The following is a 23,166-nucleotide window of genomic DNA, read 5'->3' as shown; positions in this document are numbered from 1 at the left end:
CATGTTAGTGTTTTCTCCAGTGGTGCTCAGACCTAATGCAATGCGTAGGCTAAGAATCTGAAATTTCACATAGCAGTCACATACCTTGAAAATGAACTTTATTAGTTTAACAGTTGAATTGAAAACCGAATTGTCTGTAGTCTCCTTATTTCATGCGACTGCTTAACCAGAGCACTTATTAGACATTCTCTGGCTTAACAAACTGTTTCAACAATGTTTTCTTCTACGCCAGCGGTCCCCAACCACCGGTACCGGGCCGTGGGACATTCCTAACCGGGCCGTAGCCTACGACATGAGTTTTAAAAAAAATGCATGCAAACTAAACTAAATTTAATTCGCAATAATGTCACGTTTTTACATGGCATAGGCCTATATGCAGTTGTTTGATTGCACGCATGTTTGCATTTTGCAAGGTCTATTTTCTTACTTCAGTCTGTCCCGCCTTCAACACTTTACATATTGCCTTCAGCGCTGCGCAGCCTCAGGTCAGCTCACTTCACTTGATCAGTTCTTGGCGAACGGTAGTGTCACACGAAGTTAGCTAAACTGCTATAATGAGCAACAAAAAACAAGCAACTAGCCAGAATGTTTGAGTTGCGAGAGCCGCTGCAGAGATTTCTTACAGAAAAAAAAGTCACCGTTAGCTGCACATTTTAGTGATGAGGACTGGGTGTCAAAACTCGCTTACCTGTGTGGCATATTCGGGTTGCTTAATGACCTCAACCTGTCACTCCAGGGGAGAATGACGACTGTCTTTAAACTGGCAGATAAAGTCACTGTATTTAAAGCCAAGCTTGATTTGTGGGGACGAATGGGAACGGGGTGTATTTGATATGTTCCAAACAGTAGTGGGGGTTTTGGGAGAGACTGAGGCAGGGCCCTTTCTCTCGCAGCTGGTGCGCGATCACCTTGTTGCGCTTTCAAATGAGTTTGAGCGTTAGGCTACTTTCCATCCTCCAAAAATACACGGCAAACCAATGAGTGGGTCCGCAACCCATTTGTCAATATCCAGAATAGTCCTACCTTGTCAGCACAGGAGGAAGAGCAGTTGATCGAAATTGCAAATGACGGTGGTCTTAAGAGTGTGTATGAGGAAACCTCTCTGGCGGGTTTTTGGATCAAAACCAAAGCAGAATATCCCGAGATAGCCGTAAAAGCGCTGAAAACGTTCAAACACACTGAGGGTATCACTGTCTTCCATCACCTCCAGATGGAACCTTCTTGTTGCAGGGAAACAAGCACAGGGCTCCCACTGATTATATTCGTAATGCACGTTCCCATTAGTTCCCATGTTTTGTTCCCATATTTTGTTAAGCATGTTCACACTTGATAGATGTAGCTTCAAGTTGTTCAATTTTCATAGTTCATAGGCCTATTGTTAAATTTTTACTTCTTCAAGTTCACGTTTTTCACATTTTTAGAGTTCGTTACCTTCACTGTTCATACATAACTGGAGCTAGTTCTTTTCAAGTAATGCATGCACAACACATATGGAACATCGAACCCCCAACCCACTACCTCCCCACCGGTCCGTGAAAAAAAAAAGGGAATCGAACCGGTCCATGGCACATAAAAGGTTGGGGACCCCTGTTCTACGCGATTCACGCGAAATTAGCTTGTGAAGCTTCTGCACAGCGGCGCCATCGACTGGTCTGGCATATGCACTACAGCACATTTAGCCGGTTACACCTCTGTGTGTACACGCAAGGTTTTTTCTTGCCGGAGTCGTTAAAGGTGTGAAAGCGGTAAGAGAACATCCACCCGGCGGTGTCGTGTAAACGGCCTCTCAGTAGATAAGCACACCAGCAGCACTAGATAAGCACACCAGCAGCACTAGATAACCTGCGACCTCTGACCTTTACACTTCCCTACTCCAAACTGGACAGTGGTCACCCCGCAGCAGAGCACACTCGGAAATGGAGGACAAAGGGGCAAAAAGACAGACACCTCAAAAATGCCATTTCAGTTTCTCCAAGAACAAGGTGTTGATGGTGTGTGTGTGTGTGTATGCGTGTGTGTGTGTGTGTGTGTGTGTGTGGGGGGGGGGGGGTTGTCTCGGATGCTCCAAAACCTGCATCGCATTCATAGAGTAATTGGCACTTGCGTTGTTCGCTGTTGCGTGACACGTCAAAAAGGAAGACACACGTAAACTCGGTAAGGACAGAGGGCTCGAAAGCCAGACTGTCCAGATAAAATCCAGATGAATGGTCGCCCTAGTCGTCCAGCACCTGACTGCCCACATTGATTCAGCAGAGCATCAGTCACCTCGGAGCTCAGAGATTCAGCCCACCATGTGCTCACGGCACCAATCTGCAGTCACGTTGGCCATCCCACAGCAAAGAGGACCACTCATCTCACCCAAAGCGGAAACCGTCATAACTCTTGTTCTGTCTAACACTCACACAGGGAAAGCTTCCACATGACCATGCTTCATACACACACACACACACACACACACACACACACACACACACACACACACACACACAACCCAACAGATTAATACACATGTGCGCGAGTGCATACTCACACACACACACACACACACACACACACACACACACAAAGACATACACTTGTGTGTGTCATGCCCTTATTAAAAATCTGTGGAGTCCCTGTAGCTGTCCACATGTGAACACTCACATAAGGAAGGATCCTCATGGTCCTGTTTCGTACACACACACACACACACACACACACACAACCCCCCCCCCCCCCACACAAACACACACACACAGACACAGACACACACACACACAGAGACACACACACAACCCAACAGATTGGTCCCTGTAGCAGTCCACATGTGAACACTCACACAAGGAAGGATTCCACACGGTCCTGTTTCACACACTGCAGGACACACACTGTTTCTGTGTGTGTCCTGCCATGACTGTATGTTTCCTGCCATGACTGTGTGTGTTCTGCCATGACCGTGTGTGTTCTGCCATGACTGTGTGTGTTCTGCCATGACTGTATGTTTCCTGCCATGACTGTGTGTGTTCTGCCATGACTGTATGTTTCCTGCCATGACTGTGTGTGTTCTGCCATGACTGTGTGTGTCCTGCCATGACTGTTAATCTGCAGAGTTCCTGTAGCTATCCACATACAAGTCCCTGTCCACTTCTGGTCATGCTAGCACTACCCAGCGGTCACTCACAGGCCTGCTAGCACTTCTTAGTGGTCACTCACAGGCCTGCTAGCACTTCCTAGCAGTCACATACAGGCCTGCTAGCACTTCCAAGCAGTCACAGGCCTGCTAGCACTACCCAGCGGTCACTCACTATCCTGCTAACAGTCATCTACAAGCAAATGGCTCTGCACTGCACTGACACTTAGCCTCTGACTGTACAAGATCCAAATCAGTTGGTCTTGCCTGACGAGAGTTAAGAATCAATCTCTGTGGCGGATGTGACACACACACACACACACACACACGGCTAACAGAAACCAGGATTGAGTGTGCAAGTGTGTGTATGTGTATGTGTGCAAGAGAGAGAGAGAGAGAGAGAGAGAGAGAGAGAGAGAGAGAGAGCAAAAAAGAGAGAGACAGCGAGTGTTTTTGGCAGCACAAGACCTCCATGGGCTCCTCGCTTCATGGTTAACATCACTGAACCGTAAGTAAGTGTTGTGTGCTGGCCAGGAGTCTATGAGCTAAACGGCTCTCAAAAAGGTTTCCAAAAAAAACTGCCCATCTTATATGTCAAGACCTCATCTGCAAATAATGAGGTTTTAATGAAATAGAAATAAAATACTGATGTTGTTTAGAGTACATATTTTATACTGCACAATTCATATTGATATTTTAAAATGTGTTGAAGAGAAAATGTCAAGGCCATGCTATTGGGTTTTTTGCTGGGATTTTAGAACTGTTGGATTGTGGTTTCAAAGGCCCACAGCAAGGTTTCAAGGGCCCTTTATTCAAAGTGCCTTTTCATACGATGTGTTGGATGTGCAGACCTGGCAACCCATCTCCTGTTTCTCGATTGCTGCTATGGTCATGCTTTCACAATCATGAAAGTGCTCTTGAACTTGCTACAAGTACTGGGGAGTGTGCGGTGGAAATAAACACTCATCATGTACATATAACCTCGCATAAAACCTGGCTCCACTATAGTGCACTCAAATAAAGCTATCCCACTAAAAAGAAGTTACCTGAATCAATCAAATATACACCACTCAAAAATATACCTCAGGAATAAAATGGTGGTGTGCTTTCATTTGTGCGTGTTCGCCTTCAATTCGTCTATGTGCAGTTTAGCTTTTAGTCTTTATGTACTGAAGCGTGCGTGACAGGAAGTGAGTGGGAGAAAGAGATGGGGTGAGATCGGGAAATGACCACAGGTCAGATTTGAACCCAAGCATTTTGGTCCTGACTGACCTACGGGCACTCCATGGTATGTTGAACATTCAGTACATACATGTGAACTTACATGAAAGTGTATTTTGAGATCACAACTGAAACTGTGTAGTCTAGCAACTCTCCATTGGCTTGTGAGCTAGAAAAATTCAAGGCCAATCAAATCGTGTATAGAGACGTTAAGCGGGCTTAACATAATGATTGATGGCAGAGTTGCAACGGTTTGGCTTGAATTCCCTGCTACTTGAAAACAAAGAAGATGGATGTTTCTGTTGGCGAACAGCGTGACACGAGTTAAGCTTTAAGTTGGCGAAAGTTTGAACTAGCCAATTAGCTCCGCTGGTGGGAAAATGCATGGGACTCATAGCGCCGTCCTATTGTGTGCATTGTGACGGTGAGAGCCCAGACCCTACATTTTAATGTGGGTCTGGCTCGTCAGGCTAGAAACTGTGGGTATTCAGCTTTGAACGCAATCCGCCTAAATGCACGTGCATCTTCACACATCCCACAACACGTACGGCAAATCAAAACTTCGCACATATCCACCCACAGGGTACACAGGTGACACACGATGTCTCTCCCCCTGTCCACCTGAGCTCAGAATCAAGCAAAGCACCTTTTTTAATAACACCCAAGCACTTCAACAGCCTAGAGAGATGAATTTACTAGAATAACTGCATTTCGTTGTCTCTGTACTTGTACTCTGCACAATGACAATAATGTTGAATCTAATCTAAAAGAAGAGATGACTTTACTAGAATAAAATAAGAGATGACTTTACTAAAATAAAAATGTATTATTATTATTATTATTATTATTATTATACTGTCCATACCATATGTCTACACACTATACTGTTCATACCATATGACTACACACTATACTGCCCATACCATATGACTACACACTATATTGCCCATACCATATGGCTACACAGTATACTGTCCATACCTTATGACTACACACTATACTGTCCATAACATATGGCTACACGCTATACTGCCCATACCATATGGCTACACGCTATACTGCCCATAACATATGGCTACACGCTATACTGTCCATACCATATGGCTACACGCTATACTGCCCATACCATATGGCTACACGCTATACTCCAAATCCACGCAGTCTAGCGGACGTTGCCCAGACATGCTGCCGTTTCCCTCTGACTGAAGTTTTCTTTTCATTCATAATGCACTACAAAGCAGCTGCCAGCAGGTACTGCATATACTGTATGTAGCTCCACATAGCTCTGAGAAGCCACGTGCCTCCTGGCACCAGTTATTGCTGAGCCCAGAGAGCTATTAAGTCATAGAATTTAATACACATTTTACACGACACTGTCCACTTTCAAGGCACGACTACAGGGAAGAAATGGAGTCTATAGAGCTGTATGGACTCAGCTAATTCATCATTCTGACATCAACAGGAAAGGAACATGCGTTTCTCTACTGTACAAACTGGGGTGGGGAATGTCCCCAGTGACCATTGTGTCCTCATTTCAGGGCACACACACATCTACATACAGACAAACCCACACACACACACACACACACACACACACACACAAACCCAAACCCACATCTACACACTCTCTCTCTCTCACACACACACACATACACATTCTCTCTCTCTCACTCCTGACTACAACAGTCTGAACATGCAGCTGAAACCACACACATCACACACTCCTGACACCTCCACATCTCACACATACACTTACACACACTCACACAGCAAACACACACAGCAAACACACTTCCCAAACACCTACACATCAGACTACAGCTCATATCAGCAGATTACACAGTTATATACAACAATACCTATTACTGTGAATACTGGAATTATATTTTACTTTCAATGTAGTAGTCTAAATTGCTGTAAGTCTGCTGTCTTAAATCAATGAAGCTTTAGCAGATTTCAGATAAACATTATCTATTTAGAGCACTTTACCATATTCGTATCACATCTTCTTCAAGAACCTATCAGCACTTGCAAACAGGAGGCGGTGTCAATATTGATCTTGGTGGTATTTTCAGAATATGCTTGACCTGAGATGTGGAGGCTTCCCTTTTAATTAAAACCTCTCACACATTGTTTAACGCAGTGTGGGCGCATTGTGAGATGCAGACACTATCATAGTAGGCATCTTGAATTGAAAACTGAAGTATAAAACATGCACTGTATGTGATTCCAAACCTACAGATAATTAACTTAGAGCCTAGTGAGGAAAAGTCTGGTTGTGTATGTTCCATGCAAGATGGTAAAGATTGTGCAAAACACCTTTGGATTCTATTCCAACTCGTCAAAGACTCAATGACAGGCACACTGCCTCACTAATTTGATAACAGACTGGTAGAGTAAAGGACAGACCAACAGATACAATGACCTGATAGACTCAGGAAAAATAGACACTACAAACACAAAGAATCACTGACACACACGCACACACACACACACACACACACACACACACACTGGACAGTCACACATCATCTCTACAAAGGACTGGGTCCCACTGCATGGCCACACTGTAAGGGTTATATGGAGACTCTGTGCATGATGCTTCCACTGTGTTATTGCTGAAGCGAGGGTCACACCAGGGTCATGTCTGATGTAGCACACTTTCTACATAATTTTCCTTTGTATAATGGAGCATTCCCATAATTTTGTTTATCCTTGTTCAGAGGAGAGAGAGAGAGAGAGAGAGAGAGAAAGAGAGAAAGAGAGAGAGAGAGAGAGAGAGAGAGAGAGAGAGAGAGAGAGAGAGAGAGAGAGAGAGAGAGAAAGAGAGAAACTGCTGACCTTCACCTATCTGAACTGGAGAAGGTTCCAATTCAAGACGGAACCTAAGAGGCCTGCTGTTCCGGAATGTAAGCCTCCACAATTACCCCGGACTTTCATCATCTGAGACTCCAGTGCCTGAACTATTAAACAGCACTCAGCAATGAGGAAAAAATTTGTTACGTCCTTCCTCTGTCTGCTCTTTAGAAACACAATACACCATGTGAGTGTGTGTTTGTGTGTGTGTGTGTTTGTATGTGTGTTTGTGTGTGCACATGTGTGAGAATAAAAGGGTGTGTGTGTGTGTCTATGTCTGTGACTGTGTGTGTTTTTGAGTGTAACGGTCAACATGTCAGACTGTCACTGTCTATGAACACATCAGTATGCAGGAGAGTGTGTGTGTGTGTATGTGTGTGTGTGTGTGTGTGTGTGTGTGTCTTTGTAAACGAGTGCATGTACTGGTGCATGTGCATCTTTATGTAAATATGTGTAAATGTGTGCGTAGAGTTTGTGAGTGTGAGTTTGTGTGAGTGTGCGTGTGTGTGCGTGTGTGTGTGAATGTGTGGGTTTGTTTGTGACTGAGAGAGTGGATGAAATTTGTGCTTTGTCTAACATTTGCAGAAAACATCTGAATAGCCCACACATATGAAAATAGAGAGAGAGAGAGAGAGAGAGAGAGAGAGAGAGAGAGAGAGAGAGATAGAGAGATGAACAGACGTAACCTTCATTTTCATGCACCCACTGCCCTGGTCCCTCGTTTTATATAACCACACTTCTCTGGTAGTTTTGGAATATGCAGGCCCATACGATGAAAGTAATTATATTCAAGGCTGTATAATCCCTTTAAGCATTTCACCGGATACCTGGATTAAGGGCACAGATCTTTGACTCACAGCGACTGAATCAACCATCTGCCAGTCAAGGAGAGGAGAAGAAAAGAACCCAGAGTCATTTAATGATTTGCCCGGAGCTTAAAAGTGCTTCGTGACTTTAGACACGTCTGCGGTAATTAGTGAGTAGGCTCAGAAATAAATAAACAAAACAAAAAACAATGAAAGTGTGAAGAAAGCAAAGTGGGCCAGAGGTTTTTAAAAAATAATATTTTCAGTCATTCATTTCCAGTTTTAAGGAATACATAGAACTCCTGAGATATTCAAGGCTGGATTCAATAATCGCACTAACACACTAACGAGCAGTAGAAATCAACCTTAGAAATCAATACTAATGAGTTACCCTGGTTGATCATTATGTCTGAGCATGTCCTAGCATGCAAGCCCGTCTGCAGAGGGGGGTCCACCTCTTCCTTCTCGATATTAACTAATTAACTCACGAACAAAAGATCTTAATTACTCAAAGCAAACATTTACAGGATTTAGGTGTTTTTTTTGCGCTTGCTGTGATCTCGCTCTGTCTCCCAAGGCCGAGTTAAGTAAACAGATTACTTTCTCACACAAACAGTGTGGAATCCTAAAGCATGAATAATCCTTTTTGGGGAAAGCGCATTTGATGGAGCACATCTATTGATGAATAAAGGCACTTAGATGTGAGTGTGCGGCAGGACTCGATGACGGCAGGACTTGAGAGGTTGCTGCAGTGTGTGTACTTCAGGTCTCTTCTTTTGAGGAGCTGATTGCTTATGTTTTGCTACGAGGACATAACGAGCGCAGACCGCCTGCCAGACATCTGTGCTTCACAACTGTGTCATCAGCATCGTACTGATTATTTCTGCTGGTGAATTCCTGCATCACACATGATGATTGGCAGCTGCTTCTTGATGCATAATTCAACACCTCTTTCAACTGGGAACCATCATATAAGAACCTGAGTACTGAACTGTACAGTACTGCACTCTTAGTTTGGGTGAACCCAGAGAAATCCACAATCACATTTAAATTTCCTCTGCAGGTCCGTCTGGCAATTCCTCAATTCAGAGCGATTTGACAAAATCACAGAAAACCAAGGAACCAATCAAACCACTTTTTGGCATGGGTTGGGCTTTATACTATGACAGACAGGGGAGGACACTTAGGAGCAGTACTGAACACAATCAACACCTGCACGTACATGTATATGACATGGACTTGGGTAAACAGCCGCATTTTGAAACCTAGGTTTATAATATATATATATATATATATATATATATATATATATACAGTATATATATATATATAATGTGTTTGTTGTACTTACAAAAAGATTAAGTAAGAGTTTCATGTACCAGTTCAAAGTGGAAGTGGGTTACACCAGTTAGCTTATAGCTCACTTTTAGCTGTAGGCTAGCTATAGGCTCTTCTGCTTGTGTGGTAAGATTGTTACAACTGATTTAGAATGCTGCAGCACGCCTGGTCTTCAATCAGCTGAAGAGGACACATGTAACTCCTCTCCTAGTTACTCTCCACTGGCTCCCTATAGTGGCCAAAATTCATTTTAAATCTCTCACTTTGGCCTATAGGACACTGACTCGATCTGCTCTCTGCTATATTAATTCAGTGATTAAGATGCATATCCCCAACCGCCCACTGCGGTCTTCTAATAAGCGTCTGTTGTGTCGACCAGCCATAAATGCTAGGTCAAATTCAAGACTCTTTTCCTTAGTGGTTCCTTGTTGGGGGAATGAGTTGCCCAGTGCTCTCCGTTCCTGTGATAGTTTTGGGTCTTTCAAGAGGGGTCTAAAGGCATATCTGAATCTAAATGCACTTAGTTTATTAAGCGTTTCTTATGCATTAAGGTATGGTTTGGGCTATTGATTGAATTGACATTATTATTTATTATTGCTATTCTCCTTAATATAGTACTATAGCTATTGTTATTTGAATGTCGCTTTGGACAAAAGTCTGCTGAATACCATAACCATAACCATAGCCCTTCCAGTGAATTAAGCTAAACTAGGCTAACGGTGGCAGATTGAGTTATTGCACGCACAGAGAAGAGTCTGTATCCTCTTATATAGCTCTGGGGTAGATGGAAAATAAGCTAATATCCCCAAAAGTGTTCCTGACGTTTAATTGAACTTTTGAGAATCATCTGGCAATAGCTGGGCTACTGAACTCTTGCACCATGAGCTGGTTTCCCATATGGATTAAGTCTGGTCTTGGACTAAATGATGCTGAACTCTTGCACCATGGGCTGGTTTCCCATATGGATTAAGTCTGGTCTTGGACTAAACGATGGAGATTTTCATTGATGAGTGCTTAGTCACTCTTACTCTCACTCTCCTTCAAAGAGAAACTGCCCCGACAGCCGACAGTGCCATTGCTGTAGAGTGCTGTACACTACACTCCCATAGTGCATTCAGTCATATGCGCCCATATGGCTGACACATTGAATTAACCTGTGGAGGAAAAACTACAGATTGAGGCACAAGCCTCAGGGATACACACACACACACACACACACACACACACACACACACACACGCACACCTACACGCACGCACACACACACACACACAGACGGAAATAGAAATCTTGGTAGAGGCAGAAAGGAAAAGAGGGGGTGAGAAAGAAACAGTGAGATACTGAGAGAGGAGATGAGAAGCAAGCCAAGTGCAGTCTTCCTCTGACGAGCTTGTATTTCAGTAAAATGGAGTCGCAGCCACTGCAGGTCAAAACCTCATTATTCTCAACTGAGCCACTGCTTACACATACATCCCTTTCAGCTCTCGTCTCACAGTCACACAGACAAGCAGCAGGCATGTAATCACATGTAAACGCCAACAAACTTCACATGAAAGATTGACACAGTGTTTCCCGTGCACAATCTTCACCACCTCCATCTGCCTGAGCCACAGCAGTCATTATTCTGCACTGTGAACTGCGCTGCCAGAGAAAGAGAGAGGGGGGGGGGACGAGCATGTGTCTTCCTAAGAGAGGGAGAGAAAGATAGAGAGAGAGGGGGGGGGAGGGGGGAGAGAGGAGGGGGGATAGAGATGAGCATGTGTCTTCCTAAGAGAAGGAGAGAGAGAAAGATAGATAGAGAGGGGGAGAGAGAGACGACGTGTGTCTTCCTGAGAGAGGGAGAGAGAGAAAGATAGAGAGAGAGATGGAGAGAGAGAGACGATGTGTGTCTTCCTGAGGTGTTTTTGGCTGAGAAGTGAGCAGCACGCGCAGGGAGGGAGAGAGATTTGACTACCCGGATTTCAGCTGATCTGGAATGGACCTGGGTCGGATTTGGGGCAGATCTGGAATGGACCTGAGGCGGATTTGGGGCAGATCTGGAATGGACCTGGGTTGGATTTGGGGCAGATCTGGAATGGATCTGGGTCGGATTTGGGGTAGATCTGGAATGGACCTGGGTCGGATTTGGGGTAGATCAGCACCAAAGCAGGATCGTGGCCAGGCTCATGCCAAAGTCTCAGCCCCCATCTGGGGTAGTGTGCCAAATAGAAATGCACACAGTTCAGTGATACACACACACACACACACACACACACACATACACACACAGACAAATGCATTATGAAGTGCAGCAATGCAACGCAGTCTTCTGAGCCTGGGTCAAGTACAGTTGACTCTGTGTTCTCAGGTGAACTCAAATCGATACCCTTGGAGGCGTTTCATCCCCGTGCTGTCCCACTTCTAGCCTTCTCATACACTTTTCCACCAATACACACTGCTAGTACTAGTGCCAGTTTAGAGTTGTTCTAAGTTTTAAGTTCTAAGAACCCGATTTGATTCTCTATGGGCTAAAGAGACTCCATACGTCCATGTCATTTATGTAACTACAATTCTGTAAACATCTTTTGCAGCTGCTATTGTGTAGCTGTTAGTCAGTTGACATCAGTTAATAATTACAAAAGCAACACTGATTTTAGAAATTAGCATCTATGTTTTCATAGGCAATGATTTCTGACCAACAGCTAGCCAACTGTTTGTTTTCTTTTTAGTTAGCCCAGACATTTCAGCAGTTGTTGTCACAATGATTTAATTGGTCTTGTTGGCCTTGCTGGTCTAGACAGTGTTGGTGTCACTTTACCACCAGTTTTCCTGTCCAGCTGCCCTTTAGCCCGGGTTCTGACCTGTCTTGGTGGAAACGGGGAGAGAGTTAGCGGAGGGAAAGTGAGGGGGCCTCACATTGAATGGCTAAGCTAAGCTAAGCTAAGCTAAGCAACAGAGCCAAGGGTGCTTGTCCCCACTTCATATAGGTATCCAGAGACATGCCTGGTGCAGGATTTACCTCTCGCTCCACTGCTCGACACATCTGACTGTTTGATTTGGTTGCCTAGGCTGCGTTTGAGGAGGATGAAGAGGAGGAGGAGGAGGAGGAGGGAGAGGAGAGGGTCATACCTCGCATTCCCTCGAGCCCGAGATGGTGCACGTGCAGGCTCCCGTGCCGCCGTTGGCCAGCACGTCTATGCTCTCGGGCGTAGCGGCGGGGTTGTAACTCATGTAGTACTCCTGGAGCTGGGAGCTGAGGTTCTGCTCCGGCTCGGGACTCTTTTTCCGCCGCTTGCGCCCCACGGTGGCCTGCTGCTGGAACAGTCGGGCCAGCGCCGGCAGCCGCTTCCAGAACACGTACACCACCGTGGAGATGAGCGACACGGAGAAGAACAGCGCCACGCTGCCCACTACCACTTTGTGGAAGGAGATGCGCTCGGGCTCTGGAGGAAAAGTCAACGGGAGGCTCTCGGACGCGGGGGTGGTTTGAGGAGGAGGGGGAGGACGGCGAGGGGCTCGTTGGTCGGATCCACTGCGGCTGGGGGCGTTCGGCTGGGGTAAAGGTGGAGGCGCCATGGGAGGTCTGGGGGTAGGGGTGGCAGGGGGGCGCAGGGGGGCAAGGGGGCTGGTGTAGGGGGTGGTTGGTTCAGGGGTGGGTTCCGGGGTGTCGGGCTCTATGGCTGGCGGGAAGGTGGTGCTCTCGTAGAGCTCCGTGTCCTCGCAGTCGGCGAGGTTCCGTGTGGCTTCCAGAACCTTCTCACCCTGCAGGTGCTTGGGCGTGCTGCAGATGATGCTCGTATCCTTGGTGCCCCGGAAGTTCCGCAGCCAGTTGACCAGAGGGCAGATGCCGGGGCCGCAGTCCCACATGTTGCCGGCCAGGCTGACGGCGGTCAGCGAGTCCCAGGCCACCACCGTTTCCATGGACACATTGGCCAGCTTGTTGGACTCCAGGTTGAGCACTTGCAGGTTGGGCAGACACTGGAACACCACCGGGTCCAGCACCTGGATCTCGTTGCCGGAAAGGTCCAGCTTCTGCAAGGTGTGCCAGGCCCAGGGCAGTCCCTGGTTGACCCCGCGGATCCGGTTCCACTGCAGGTACAGCGCCCTCAGGTTGGTGAGCCGCGGGAACAGGAAGAAGTTGATGCGGGAGAACTGGTTGTGTTCCAGGTGAAGCTCCATGAGCCGGGAGAGACCCAGGAACATGGTGCGGGTCAGCACCCGCAGACGGTTGTAGCCCAGGTCCAGGAACTCCAGGCTGCGGCACTCCAGGAACACCCTCAACGGGAGGTCCCGCAGGAGGTTGGAGCGCAGGTGAAGGTTCTGCAGCTTGCGCAGGCCGTGGAACTGTCCGGGCGGCAGCGACTCTAGCTTGTTGTAGGACAGGTCGAGGCTGCGCAGGTTGGGAACGCCATGGAAGGTGGCGTTGTGGAGCTGCGAGATCTGATTGGTGCTCAGGATGATTTCCTTGATTCGACGCAAGCCCTGGAAGGCTCGGCTGTCCACCTGGGCAATCTGGTTGTGGTCCAGGTAGAGCCACAGCAGCTGGTTCAGGTGGGCAAACTGGTAGGGCAGCAGCGTGTGCAGCTGGTTGGCGCGCAGGGACAAGCCCTGGCAACCTACGGAGATGTTCTCCGGGACCTCCAGGAAGGCCAGCGAGTCGCAGTGGACGATCTTACCCTCACAGCGACAGCTGAGCGGACAGGAGCGCTCGCCCGACGAGGGCTGCAGCACCAGCAGGGTGAAGAGAGTCTGCAGCAGGACACACAGCAGCTGCTGCCTGACAATCACGGAACCTGCTGAGAACACACACACACACACACACACACACACACACACACACACACAGGGCATGTCACCAGTCAAACTCAAACTGCTTTTGTCATTCCTTACTTTGAATGTCCCCCATCACCTCAACAACATGGTTAACAAAATTAAAACATTATTTTAGGACTATGGTTCCACATTATATTTTACATTACATTACATTACAAGACACCTCACATCGCACCATATGTAACCTGCCACATTACAGGAAATAAAAAACGTCACACAACAGAAAGGGCATGCATTCAACCACACTGCAAGGAACACACACACACATGCACATCCAGTCAAACCACACGAAACACACACACATACATATGCACATCCAGTCAAACCAAAGGAAACACACACACACACACACACACACACAGACACACACATCCAATCAAACCAAAAGAAACACAGTCAGTCACAGGAACAATTTTCTGTCACAGGAAAACCCAATCACAAACCGAATCAGTCAGCCCCCCCCCCCCCCCCCCCCCCCCCTCTATAAGACACAGGAAGCCATCTCCCTGAACCTGCTGAGAGTGATGGAGACGCACCACATCACATCACACCACATCACATCACATCACACCACACCACACCACATCACATCACATCACATCACACCACACCACACCACACCACATCACATCACATCACATCACATCACACCACACCACATCACACCACATCACATCACATCACACCACACCACACCACACCACATCACATCACATCACATCACATCACATCACATCACACCACACCACATCACACCACACCACACCACACCACATCACACCACACCACACCACACCACATCACATCACACCACACCACACCACACCACACCACACCACATCACATCACACCACATCACATCACACCACATCACACCACACCACACCACATCACATCACATCACACCACACCACATCACACCACACCACACCACATCACATCACATCACATCACACCACATCACATCACACCACATCACATCACATCACATCACACCACATCACACCACATCACACCACACCACATCACACCACATCACACCACATCACATCACACCACATCACACCACATCACATCACACCACATCACACCACATCACACCATATCACATCACATCACACCACATCACATCACACCACACCACATCACATCACACCACATCACATCACAGGAGGCAGCTTCTGCATTAACATGTTTCAGATTCCCTCAGACTCCCAGTACAAAGCACTCTGCAGACTGTCCTCCCTCAGGGAAGGTCTCAATAGGTAGCGCAGAATTAGTTCAGTCTATTATGCCAGAATACTTAATGCCACATATGCTAGAGAATAACGAATTCCGTTGACTGATGTGATGGTGTAAAATATAGAATCTCCTGAGTTAGCTTGACAAGGGCGTGGGGGGGTGGGGGGGGGGGCGACCATTTTTTAGAGTAAATATCAGCTCACTACCTGCAGAACATGTTTGCTTTGAAGCGAGAGTATTCAGCTCTTTTTTTTGTTTTCATTGTAAACTTTAATGTCATGTCTGAAATGAATAATGGAGGATCAAATAGTCGTTGCTCAGTGGCCTGTCTCTGTGTCTGTGAGCCGCCGCCTCGGTGGAACAGCGTGAGATAACGACGAGAGCCTATGAGGTGTGGACAGAGGAGAGCGCCTGGCAGGCTCGTCTTTACAGCCCAGTTCACACAAACAGGCACAGACCATTTTTCCTTAAAATTACATCCATCCGACCGGCAAGCCGGACAACCACCCGTGATAACTGGGCTTTATAAATGATTGTCTTTCGCTTTCCGTCCAAGTCGTGGTAATCAAAATAAAAAATGGCTGCCCAACCTCCCGCCCCCCCCCCCCCCCGCGGGAGCATTCACAAAGACTGCCTTTAACAGAGCTGTCTTCCGACCACCACTGCGTCTGGTCTTTAACAGAGCTGTCTCCCCACCACCACTGCCTTGTCTGGTTACTGCCCGGCAATCAGCGTGGTTCCGCCAGCAATTACACGGCTAAACTCGGAGCCGTGGTGGCGGCAGCAGCGGCACTTTATTCACAGACACCCGCTGCCGCCGGCTGCTTCCATCGATTCCTCACTCGCTGACATCTGCCGCTGTCGTCGCATGTTTCAGAGCAAGGAAATGAGTGTGTGTGTGTGTGTGTGTGTGTGTGTGTTTTGTGTTTGTTGCAGCATACATCAAGGACAAAAAGAGAGAGTGAAAGACAGAGGCAAAGGGAGAGAGAGAGAGAGAGAGAGATAGAGAGAGAGAATAATACATGTATGTGTGTGTGTGTGTGAGAGAGAGTGTGTGTAAGTGTGTGCCTGTGTGTGTGTGAGAGTAGGTATGTGTGTGTGTGTGTGTGTGTGTGTGTGTGTGTGTGCATGTTATTGTGTGTGTGAGTGTGTTTGTGCATGTGTGTGTGTGAGGATGACGGTGGTGGTGGTGGTGGTGGGGGGGGTGCATTGGTATGGGCCACATGTGGAATTGAGGCTGTGGGCAACACAATCAGCGTGCACAAGCAAACACAAGTCACAAAGTGGGCGAGCCTTGATGCATGAAAACGCACGACAGCACACCTGCTTGTGCACCAGCTCCAGCTGGACCATGGTCTATTCTGTGTGTGTGTGTGTGTGGGGGGGAGTGTATATGTGTGTGTGTGTGCGTGTGTGTATGTGTGTGTGTGTGTGTGTGTGTGTGTGTGTGTATGGGCCCATGGTCTATTCTGACGTGCCGTGTGCTGAGGAAAAGTACTAGTCCCATTACAACTGAGCTCCCAATACCGCAGGCTAATGTGTGTGTGTGTGTGTGTGTGTGTGTGTGTATGTGTGTATGTGTGTCCAATACTGCAGGCTAATGATACTATCAGTGTGTGTGTGTGTATGTGTGTGTGTGTGTGTGTGTGTGTGTCCAATACTGCAGGCTAATGACACTATCAGGTTTGGTCATTTGTTCTTTATATAAAGCTGGCCAGTATTATGGGATGCGGTGTGGATAGCTTTAACAACTGTGTATTGCCATTGTATATAGTGTATTGCGCTATAAGTCATTTTGAAATGTTATCTAAACTAGCATACCAATGATGGAATGTGCTGCTGTTCATCTTCATATATTTATGGGGTTTGCAAGTGTGTGTGTGTGTGTGTGTATGTGTGTTTGGCTGTGTCTCCCTTTGAAACCCTAAGATAAATTAGAGCTATATCTCACCCAGGTGAGGTGGAGAGCACTCTCCTGTCTCTTCCTCTGTCACTACACACACACACACACACACACACACACTCTCTCTCTCTCTTTTTTTCTCTCACTTACTCACTTTCTCTTGTCAGTTATGCTAATTACACACTATCCAGTCCACAATAAATCAGTGTACTGCTGCAGGACTACCACTACCTCAGACACACACACACACACACACACTACCTCAGAGCCATCTCCGCATTCCACTCCGCTATCTGTGACTTTAGATTGATCACGCGGTCATTATCCTCACGCGGTCATTATCCTCTCGCTTGGCCCGGACGTGTAATCCCCCTGTGTCCACTCTCTCAAGTGGCGGCCGCACTGCTTAGTGTCGTGTCACCGGGCCGTGATTACACACTAGAGGATAACTTACGCGCAGAGGAACTGTTGCTCTCACTCGGCGAGGTCGGAGCGGCTCGGAGATAAGGGCGATTAGAGCGGCTGACATTGGACTGGATCAACAGAGCAATGATAAATTAAGCAAAATAAATCGTTATGCCAACACAACTCTCCGCCAGGCTGCATACTAATGCGCCTTGGACAACACACACACACACACACACTCACACACACATTTTGTCAGAGCCAGAAAAAAGAGAGTAAAGACTACTTGACTATATTTAAACATGAGGCTTCATCTCCAAAATGATTTTTAGACTACCGCTTCGGTCATCTCAGTCTGAGTGATTAAATATAAATACCTTCTCTACAGGACCCAACAATGAACCATATCACAAAATGGCACCAGAAATATTCCTGCTCAAATGTGCAGGCAGAGCTGCCTCAGGATGTCTGATGTTTGCCTACTGCTGAGGTGCAGGCAATGTGAATAGGAGGAAGTGATCGCTACATACCAGTTTAGGTCGTAGCATTCACAACACACCATTAACAACAGGTCAACAGGTTTTGGGCTCGCTGAAGTACACACAGACCAACACCAGGTCAAGGTAAGATTGCCAGACCAACAGACTGATGGACCATTATCTTCCAGCAACAAAGCTGGACACACACACTGCTCGGCCAGACAGTTCAAATCTAAGAGCCCTGTGAAATCCCCTTCTCCAAAAATCCCCTTCTCCAAAACCTGTGAAAAGGTGGCAGGGCCCTTCTCCAAAATCATGGTGGATCGTGGCAGCCATTTTCCCCAAAATGAGTCAATGACTGTGTTTACATGCATTTTAGTGTCCCGGATATGAATCATATTCAGGATATGGTGTTTACATGAGCACAGACAAACCTGTTTTTTTTTTTTTTTTTTATATAATTGTAGAGTAGATAAATACTAGTATCCTAGTGACTAATTATAGTGTTCTGTTGTGGTGTTCTTGCCACAGAAGATTCTAGAGAGCAGTCAATACCCAGGGAGGCTGCTGGTAGCTCCCATCAACATCCCCATACCCAGGGAGGCTGCTGGTAGCCCCCATGCATACCCAGGGAGGCTGCTGGTAGCCCCTATCCCCATCCCCATACCCACTGAGGCTGCTGGTTGCCCCCATACCCATACCCAGGGAGGCTGCTGGTTGCCCCCATCCCCATACCCAGGGAGGCTGCTGGTTGCCCCCATGCATACCCAGGGAGGCTGCTGGTTGCCCTTTTCCCTGAAGCCAGGAAGGATCCTGGCAGCTGGAACATGCTCAGCTGTCGTCTCTGCTGGCTCGGGCACAAGTTGATATTTCATTGTAGCGCTCCAGCACTCTGTGTGTGTGTGTGTGTGTGTGTGTGTGTGTGTGTGTGTGTGTGTGTGTGTGTGTGTGTTTGTGTGTGTGTATGCATGCGTTCACAGAGAGGCTATTAGCCAGAGTGTTCAGCCATCGGCCGCACCGCCAGCGAAGCACTGCGCAACGCACCAGGATAAATCATATCATTTTTACACAGGGCTGAGTACGGGCCACACACACACACACACACACACACACACACACACACACACACACACACACACAGTTACTAACACACAATAACGCTCTCTCTCTCTGTCTCTCTGACACACACACACACACACACACACACAGTTACTAACTCTCATACACACTTACACCACACACACACTCATACACAAACACACACACACACATACACACATTTTTCTTTGTGTTTGTGTGTAGTGTGTTGTGGAGTCTGCTGCTCTGCAAAAAATAGAAAACCACAGGACATCATACACACACACACACCCACAGGACATCATACACTACCTCACACACACACACACACACACACACACACACACACACACACACACACAAACAGGACATCATACAACACACACACACACACACACACACACACATACACACACACACACACACACACACACACACACACACAAAGAGGACATCATACAACACACACACACACAAATAGGACATCATACACACACACACACACACACACACACACACACACACACACACAGAAAACCACAGACATCATACAACACACACACACACACACACACACACACACACACACACACACACACACACACAAACAGGACATCATACAATGTCTAATTGCAATTCTGCAAGAAAAGCAGCTATATGACAAAATAACACTAATCAAGCTCAGCGTTAGTTCACACAGGTCACAGTCACCCGTCGACTACTCTCACCCATCAACACCTTCCACAGTTGCTTGCTGAGTTAGGGCGGTCCACGTCTGTGTCAGCCTCGATCTGTCACATGTATTAATTATTACTGTACCTCGACCAAGAGGCATGTTTTTGGTGTAGTTGGTGCGAGATGTGAAAGCCAACTTTAGAAAGTAAAAGTCCAACCACATATCTGTTCTAACTACTGAGTAAAAAACAGCGGATTCTTATGAGCTCAAGCCAGGTAGATGAGCTAATTGGTGAAATCACTAAGTACAGGTAGAACAGGTACAGTAGAACAGGAAGAACCAATACATGTAGGACTTTTACTTTCTGAAGCCAGATTTCCCTAGTCTGGCCCCGCCCACCTAGATCTTCTTTCAGGGAGATTTGATCTGGAACACCATAGTTCATACTGTAACCGTTTCCCTCAGATCTAGTCTGGAACACCATAGTTCATAACCGTTTCCCTCAGATCTAGTCTGGAACACTATAGTCCATAACCGTTTCCCTCAGATCTAGTCTGGAACACCATAGTTCATAACCGTTTCCCTCAAACAACAAAGATGTCAGGCCAATCAGCGATGAGAGGGGAAGACGAAACCAAAACTTATTGTGATAAACAGAAGCAGCAACTTTTCCAACTGCAAACATCAAAAAATGCAGTTGGAAAAATGCAGAAATGTATTTACAGAAAAGGTAGACCCACATACATTGCTTCCTTACTGTTGATGCTGTTCATTGTCAATTTGTAAAGCTTAGGTGAAGTAGGAAGTAATGTTAGGAATCTCTGATCATTGTGATTGGTAAGACTGGACCAATGATTTCAAAGTTGTAGTGCCCATCGCGATACAAGTGTTGGAAACGTTTCCCAATCATGAGTCACCAGATTCTATTCCCTTCGTGAATGAGTCTGGATTTTCCTGGATTTTCCTGGAGATTTCCCATCTCTGGTGCGCAGGTTTACACAATAACTACAGATCCTATTTGCATGAAACCTTGTATAGTATGGGCCATTTTTATATGCCTTTCACTCAATGCCTTTGACTTTCCCCACTATTGCAACAGCTACCATATTGACTTCCCCCACCATTGCAAACAGCTCTCATATTGACTTGGCTGATGCTTTTATCCAAAGCAACTTACAGATAATTCCAACTAATTGCAGGGCCAGACTCCCCGGAGCAAGTCAGAGTTAAGAGCCCTGCTCAAGGGCAAACAGAGTTAAGTGCCCTGCTCAAGGGCAAACGGTGGCAGCTTAGAATCAAACTCATGATAATTCTGGCTACTGCATGCAAACCCGGCTATTTATCCTACACTTTCATTGCCCGCTAAGAGAACCTCACAATGTTTCTGGCTACTGCAAGCAAACCCGGCTACTTATCCTATCATTGGCCACTAAGAGAGACTCAGGATGTTTCTGGCTACTGCAAGCAAACCCGGCTACTTCCTACACTATTACTGCCCGCTAAAAATGCCACTAAAGGTGACATACATTTTAAGATTATTGGACTGTGTTTATGTTGATAGCAAAAGCCAATTAGACACTGATATCTGGTTGCCTGATAACGCAATAAACAATTTGATAAACAAGTTCTGTTTACGACGTAGGTTAATGAACTCTTCCACTTCGATCTAGGTGCCCCAGCAGAGTAAAATTACTCAAGATCACCGTGGACTAAATTCATTTCAGCCTACTGAATTGCACTGTCTAAGTGCATAGACAAGCAGCTAAACTAAATAGTCATTAGTTTTCCAATGCTACACTAACTTCATGGCAGATACTACTGATGGTTTCTCTGAAATCTACCACAAATGTTCACATTTTCTTAACCCTTAAAGGAGTACCGTCACACCGGTGTGACGGGAATGTTGGGAAATGAACGTTCTAAAGAATATCTGGGTTCATTGAATTCAACATAGAATTTTAGAACCTTCAATTGTTGCGGAACTTAGAATGTTCAAAAACCTACACCTTTCGCAGGCTACTTGAGGCAAATTTAACACTGAACAAAACCTTTCCAAAAAAGGTTTCCCCAACCCATCTATCAGGGAGGCTTCCACAGGGCTGACTGGGCTAGACAAGATCTATATGGCCTTATAGAGGTTTCCATAGGGCTGACTGGGCTAGACAAGATCTATATGGCCTTATAGAGGTTTCCATAGGGCTGACTGGGCTAGACAAGATCTATATGGCCTTATAGAGGCTTCCACAGGGCTGACTGGGCTAGACAAGAGCTATATGGCCTTATAGAGGTTTCCATAGAAACGACTTTGGGCTAGACAAGAGCTATATGGCCTTATAGAGGCTTCCATAGAAACGACTTTGGGCTAGACAAGAGCTACAGTATATGGCCTTATAGAGGCTTCCATAGGAATGACTTTGGGCTAGACAAGAGCTATATGGCCTTATAGAGGCTTCCATAGAAACGACTTTGGGCTAGACAAGATCTATATGGCCTTATAGAGGCTTCCATAGGAACGACTTTGGGCTAGACAAGAGCTACACTGTATATGGCCTTATAGAGGTTTCCATAGGAACGACTTTGGGCTAGACAAGATCTACAGTATATGGCCTTATAGAGGCTTCCATAGGAACGACTTTGGGCTAGACAAGAGCTATATGACCTTATAGAGGCTTCTATAGGAATTACTTTGGGCTAGACAAGAGCTATATGGCCTTATAGAGGTTTCCATAGGAACGACTTTGGGCTAGACAAGATCTACAGTATATGGCCTTATAGAGGCTTCCATAGGAACGACTTTGGGCTAGACAAGATCTATATGGCCTTATAGAGGCTTCCATAGGAATTACTTTGGGCTAGACAAGATCTATATGGCCTTATAGAGGCTTCCATAGAAACGACTTTGGGCTAGACAAGATCTATATGGCCTTATAGAGGCTTCCATAGAAACGACTTTGGGCTAGACAAGAGCTATATGACCTTATAGAGGTTTCCATAGGAATAACTTTGGGCTGACTGGTATAGACAAGAGCTATATTGCCTTAGCAGAGGTCTGGTCTGTTCTCTCAGAGTGCACTTATAGTTCCTGTAGTTTTAACGGTAGTTTCTTTAGGTAATGTTGCTTTGTATTTTTATTCTGGTGTGTGTTATGCTGTGTTTATATGACTTGTGTCATTGTTGCACTATATTTCATCTGTTATTAATGTATTGTTTTTATTTTTTTGGCTATTATGCTATTGTAAGAA

The 23,166-nt window shown here is 46.2% G+C and overlaps 1 protein-coding gene and 1 long non-coding RNA gene across 3 annotated transcripts in view; one reads left to right on the top strand and one right to left on the bottom strand.

Annotated features, from left to right (window-relative positions):
• Positions 1–23,166, bottom strand: part of lrrtm4l1 (leucine rich repeat transmembrane neuronal 4 like 1) — a 59,562-nt gene that overhangs the window by 29,859 nt on the left and 6,537 nt on the right. The window contains exon 2 of one of the 2 annotated variants that reach the window (XR_006021339.1): positions 12,329–14,105. Coding sequence is in view for 1 of the 2 variants with exons in the window: in XM_042058364.1 (XP_041914298.1) it covers positions 12,439–14,105 (1,667 nt within the window). In the remaining variant the exon portion in view is untranslated. The remainder of the gene's footprint in view (positions 1–12,328; positions 14,106–23,166) is intronic. The other variant, XM_042058364.1, reaches the window with a different exon arrangement.
• Positions 20,409–23,166, top strand: part of LOC121679584 — a 26,834-nt gene continuing 24,076 nt past the window's right edge. The window contains exon 1 of the long non-coding RNA XR_006021352.1: positions 20,409–20,419. This is a non-coding gene — a long non-coding RNA (uncharacterized LOC121679584). The remainder of the gene's footprint in view (positions 20,420–23,166) is intronic.

The sequence above is a fragment of the Alosa sapidissima genome, chromosome 13 (assembly GCF_018492685.1).
Source record: "Alosa sapidissima isolate fAloSap1 chromosome 13, fAloSap1.pri, whole genome shotgun sequence".
In the NCBI taxonomy this organism is placed as follows: domain Eukaryota; kingdom Metazoa; phylum Chordata; class Actinopteri; order Clupeiformes; family Clupeidae; genus Alosa; species Alosa sapidissima.
This window is presented reverse-complemented; position numbering and strand designations above follow the sequence as displayed.